Source organism: Geospiza fortis, unplaced genomic scaffold (genome assembly GCF_000277835.1).
Source record: "Geospiza fortis unplaced genomic scaffold, GeoFor_1.0 scaffold35, whole genome shotgun sequence".
Taxonomy (NCBI): Eukaryota; Metazoa; Chordata; class Aves; order Passeriformes; family Thraupidae; genus Geospiza; species Geospiza fortis.
The window spans coordinates 1,043,540-1,049,603 of NW_005054453.1; the positions used below are offsets into that span (position 1 = coordinate 1,043,540).

General features: G+C 39.3%; 1 protein-coding gene across 2 annotated transcripts in view; it reads right to left on the bottom strand.

The window, feature by feature from the left end:
- Window positions 1-6,064, bottom strand: part of INPP4B (inositol polyphosphate-4-phosphatase type II B) — a 192,201-nt gene that overhangs the window by 46,881 nt on the left and 139,256 nt on the right. For both annotated transcript variants that reach the window (XM_005427765.2, XM_031062590.1), the window contains exons 16-17: window positions 2,244-2,416; window positions 577-700 (exon numbers count right to left, since the gene is read on the bottom strand). In XM_005427765.2, coding sequence (XP_005427822.1) covers window positions 577-700; window positions 2,244-2,416 — 297 coding nt within the window. The remainder of the gene's footprint in view (window positions 1-576; window positions 701-2,243; window positions 2,417-6,064) is intronic.

Here is a 6,064-nt window from a genome sequence, read left to right on the forward strand (position 1 = left end):
ACAAGCATCATGGAGAAGACAGCTATCTCCAAATGAACAACTGCATTAAAAAGCTGCACAAATGCTAAATTCCTCTACTTTAGTCAAAATCTCTGATTCAGGGAATGATTCAAATAGATCTAGTTCAAAGTCTGAAACATAAGGCAATTTCTCCCTCCAAATTTCCTTTTTAATACATATCAATTAATGGCATCTGCAACAAACTATGGAACTGTTTTCAGGCTATCAGCACTGGTGATCAGGGCTGAGGCTGATAAAAGCAGTAAGTGTTTCAATCTTCTGTTTGGATTAGTTTTGTAAACCTGGTATTTTGGGTCAGGTCTGCATGGAACAATTAGCAGGCCGTGCTCTCTGAGGAGCTCAGAATGAAACAGATTAATAATTTTTGCTGCAAAATTAACACCACAGTATCAATGACTTCAGCTGTGCTATTATGTGCAAGTCTACTGTCTTGTAAGGACAATATTTGATTCACCAAGCCAAATTACTGGAAACAGAGTAGAGGTTAAAATAAGAGCTTCCTGGGTAACTTCTGGGCAGGGTACATAAGGAACTTTGTCCAAGAGCAATACTTACTATATGTACTAAGGAGTCCTTCATACTGCACGAGCAATCCAACAGTATGAAGCTGTTGTAAAAATCCTTGATCATGTAAACCTGTGTGCAATTTGATTACAAAACCACAGACCAGTCCAGCGAGCTGTAAAGATAATTAAAACACGTGCAACTAAGAGTACTGTTACAAGACAAATAGTTAAAATGAGGCTTGCTATCATTATACACAACAGAGGTAACACCTACATATTTGAGAAATCAGCACAGGCATTTCTGTTTAGTGACTATGATTTCATAATAATGTCTTTTGATGGGTTTTTTTGGGGTGTAGAAAGTAGTGAAATATTCTGTTAATTTATATTAGATAAGCCTAATTTGTTTTGTATCATTGTGTGTTATTTACACTGACATAAATAAGACCAGAACCTCACTTGTCAGGCTTCAAACATGTAAGACTGTGAATTATGATGTGAATTATGTGAATTAAACATGTGAATTATGATGGATTTAAAAGTGGTTCAACATCTAATCCAACTGAATCTCCTTGGCAGTTGCAACATACAACTTAAGAGAGAAATTAAGTGAAATATTTAGAAAAAAATCTATCTGAAAAAAACATTATATACAGGAGAAGACATGAAGAGCTTCAGTTATTTGCCAAGGAAAGACAGTTGTAAGGAAAGACATGCTAATAGTATTTAAACACTTAAAATACTGCTACAAACTGAAAACAAATCATCTCCTCTCTATTTCCAAGGTGACCAGGAGAAAAGATCTCCCTAGCTTGGATGCTGCCTAGCCAGTACCCTGTGAGGCCACATCTAGAGTGCTGTGTTCAGTTCTGGGCTCATTGGGACAAGAAAGACAAGGAGCTACTGGAGAGAGTCCAGAGAAGGAACACAAAGGTGATTTGGGTCTGGAGCATCTCTCTTATGAAGAGAGACTGCAGGAGCTGGGCCTGTTCAGTCTGGAGAAGACTGAAGGGGATCTCATTAATGCACATAAACACCTCAAAGGTGAGGGCTAGGAGGAAGTGTCAGATTCTTTTCAATGGTCCCTAGCAACAGGATGAGGAGCAAAGGCCATAAACTAAAACATAGGACATTCCACCTGAACATGAGGAACAACTTCTTTACACTGAGGGTGGCAGAGCACTGGAACAGGCTGACCAAGAAGAATTTGGAGTCCCCCTCTCTGAATACATTCCAACCCCACCTGGGTGTGTTCCTGTGTCACTTGCTCTAGGTGAGCCTGCCTTGGCAGGGGGGGTTGGATTGGATGATCGCCAGAGGTCCCTTAACCCTACCTATAGTGTGATTCTGTGATTATGAATATCAGCAGGATATGTTCAAAGCTAGACTTGAGAACTATATAATCTAGGAAGTCTAAAAATAGATTTCTGGATATTTCTTTGTGCAAAGGCAGGTTTAGGCAACTTTTCCAGTCCACTGCAGACCTGCTTCTCTGACTCAGTGATAGAAGTACCATGGATTTCTGCTTACTATTTAGTTTCTTACCACATTGTAAATTATTTAGGTGAATATCATGGAAAATAAATGAAAAAGTTGTATCAAATTGTAAGGACAAAAACCAAAAAAACAACAAGAAAGAAAACCACAAACACTGGCATGAACAGTATGCTTACAATCACAGCAACAGAAGGAAGTAAGTGACACAAGACAACCTACTGCTGAGCTAAAGACGATGTCTCTTCTCAGGGTCAGCATCAAACACTGGGGCAAACCACAGGCAAGTTCCTGGAGCAGGACGAACGCCATGGACTGCTTGGCCCTGGTCACCACCTCTCCCATGCAGTCCTTCAGTGTAAGCACCAGCGGGTACAGCTGTTCATACCAGTCACCTAGAACAGAACAGGTCATCTGTTCCAAAGTGGAAAACTTCCAGTGAAAAACCCTTTTCCACTGCGAAGGATGGCAGCAGCAGCTGGGTAGCTCACCCTTCCCTTTAAAACAACCCTTGCAGCTCTCCCCAGACCATTGTGGGACCACAAATGCCACTGGAGAACATACTTATAAATAGGATTCCATCTTACCACTGGGAATGGGGTTAAATCCCTGGCCTGAATCCAAATGCACTCTGAAACAATGGCCTTTTCTAACAGTCCCAGCATCTCTGTAAAACTTGTATTTAAGTGTCACAAATGGAGTATACAGGGAAACACATAAAAGCACACAAAGATTAATACAGTGGCGATGGAGTCTCCTTTCAGGACCTAAAACTGGCTATGTAAGAAATGAAAGAGCATCAAAAATGCAAAACCAGAGAGAATAACCAGATTTTTAAGAAAAAGTGTGTGCTGGAGAGCAAAACACAATAACAAATTGGTATCTGGAAGGGTATCACCTACTTAATCTACAGGCTGGAAATATAATAAGCTTCAGATCATATTCCTTTTTTTTTAGCTTCTCTCTATGTTGTTCTCTTTAAATATTTAGAGATTTTGAACTCATTTTAGCTATTTCTATCAGAGAGATGTAGACTATTTTGAAACATGTTTTTCTCTGTAAAAATACATGCTAGGCATATTAAAAAAAACCTTGTGAAATGCTTGAAAAATGTGATTCCTTAATACATTACAAATGAAACAGTGATAACTAGGAATGGAGGAGAATTGGAACACCTTACACAAACTTGCCCAATAATCCCACCTACTCCTGAATTTTACAGGATTTAATAAAATCAGACCTGCCCTGTAGTTGCATACGGCTTTGCCTACCCCTAAGTTGAGCAAATAAGAAAAACAAACAAATAAATCCCCCTCCTTCAGAATCTACATCTCAGTTTGATCGTACAGCTTGAAATGAGGGAAATCAACACTCTAGAAGAATCTATATAAAAGTTGGGAATGCAACTGACAATGCAACAGTCTGTAATCGGCTCACATTTTCTGTAGATTAGTGTAATTAAGAATCAATGATAATTAAAATCTGTTGTAATGAGGTGCAAGACAGCATGTAGTTTCAGGTAACATTTTGAGTCAGGCCAGTAAAACCTCGCTAGTACTGAGGAGGTTCTTTAGGCAGGAATACAGTTGCCTGTTGCCAGTCAGTTTGGCTGAGCTCCAGAAAAACACATAAATTAATAAAACCGTAGCCGAGATGACTGGAGAGAACTTTGAAAGCTGGGAGAAGTTAGAGAAAGTAAGGAGCAGGAAAGGGGAACAAGGACAAAGCAGGCACAGAAAACAAGACGAGCTTTTTATTATCTTTGTGGTCAGACAACATGAGTTTTAACACAGGCATACATATTTAACCATGAGTAATACAGACTGAGGAAGCATTCCCTGGAAAAAAGCAGTTCTGAAGTGAGTGTCATCCTGAAAAAACAGATGATAAGCCACCCCCAGGTACAAGCTCCAGGTGATTTTATACATGTCATTGACTAACAGTGATGACACACTGTGTGCCAAAGTCTGGTGTACATGTTTTAGAGAGACTGCTGGAAAACTGGAGAGCTTGCAGTGCAGAGCTACCAAGATTTAATCTCCTTAAGCTGATGAAAAAGACTGAGCAGCAACTCGATTTCCCCTCTTCGTGAGGAGAAAATAGCAAGAACTAACCGTGGTGTTTATTCCAGGGAATAAAAGCAAAAGAACAAGCAGAGGCTGCTGCAAAACACAGACGAGTTTAGAAATAAGGCAGACAAAAAAGTGTAACACACTGGAAGTCAGTGTTGACAGATCAGGCAATCTAAACTCTCAAGTCAAACTACAATCCTTTATTAATTTAAGCAATATACATATGCCAATAAAAGCAACAGCAGCAAAGTAAGCTGGAAATATGTAATGCTCTATGAACCAATAAGCAGGGCTGTATGTGGTAAGACTACAGTTTGTTGGCTGCTCCTTACTTGAGCAAATAATGAAAAAGATTATACTTGGCCATTTCAAAATAGACTTAAAGGTACAGCAGATATCTGTTCCTTTTCCATGGGAAAGGAGAGCTGGATATACAGCCAAGGATGTGGCACATACTCTGATAGCCAGGGCAGAAAAAGCAGAATTTCAAGAACTAACTACACTTCTTGAACCTGCTGTTACAATTTCAGGTTACGTGGATAGGGCTGAAGAGCATTTCTGACAGCCTTTTTCATAAAAGAAGAGCATGTGTACAAACAGGAGAAGGGGGAATGGATTCAAACTGAAAGAGCGTAGGATTACATTGGATATTAGGACAAAATTCTTCACAGTGAGTGTGATGAGGGGGTGGCACAGGTTGCCCAGAGCAGCTGTGGATGCCCCATCCCTGGCAGTGCTCAAGGCCAGGCTGACTGGGGCTTTGAGCAACCAGGTCTAGTGGAAGGTGCCCCTGCCCAACCGCTGCAGATGGGTTGGAATGAGATGCCCTTTAAGATCCCTTCCAACCCAGACCATTCTTTAAATTTATGAATAGAGGGGGTCACATACTGGCCACAAATCACAGAATACTTAGATCTGTTTTTACTGAGCTGCCAGTTAACCAGTCCACCCGCACTGTGGATTTCTGTTTCTTCAGGAACATAACTTTGTATTTCTCCTTGAATGTAGGATGAACTGCATCCTATTATTTCAGTGCTTCATCAGGATCCATTCTAATCCTGCTCCCACAGTGCTTAAAGCCTCTCCCAGGTTTAAGCACCTGCAAATTTTATATGCTTCATCCATATTTCATAAGGCAAGTCGGTAATAAAAATATTAAATAATACTGGACCCAGAACAAATCTAAGTGGATTCTTCTTCATGCAGCCTTCTAGGTTGGCAGTAAACAACTGATAACCACCTTCTATTATGATTTTCCAAATATGCACATACTTTGTGGTAGCTTCAAGATAATTTTCTCACAGCATTTTTTGAGGGGAGACTACATGTTTGGAATACTAATACTAATATTATTAACTTACTAACATAAGCAGTTTTTGTCTGTAATAGTTGCATTTAAAAGGAATTCAAAGGATTTTAAATTCTCAAGGTCATTTTTTTGTTAAAGAACATTCATACTAAATTTATTAAAAATAAATCCTGCTGAGTACTTAATGTCCCAACGAATACTGAGCCCTACTTACATATGTATTTGGTTTTTTGGTAAACAATAAAAATTCTAAGTTTGCAGAAAACCTTACCCTAGCAACTGAGAAGATATAAATTATTAGAGAATCTAGAGTTGCACATGTCACTAGTAAAGAGGACAACCTTTGTGGATTAAGTTTTCCAAAACAATCTTCTGCTCCTTGCTCACACTGAAACTTCTCAATCTCAGTTAATAAGGATGTCCAGTCCCCAGAAGGTGGAGCTAGATGGCAAATCTGACAGGGACTGCATTGTTTCTTGAAAAAAAAGAATGTTCATGAATGGACAAGTATATTCTCATGCTTATGCTTTATTTAAAATCAAAATAAGAGGTCTATCAGAGACTGAGATCTTGGAAAAGCCAACTCTAGGAAGAAAAAAAGGTGCCTAATTTTTGCTCTGTTAAATTTCACTGTGTCACTTGTAATGCAGGATGTCCTGCTG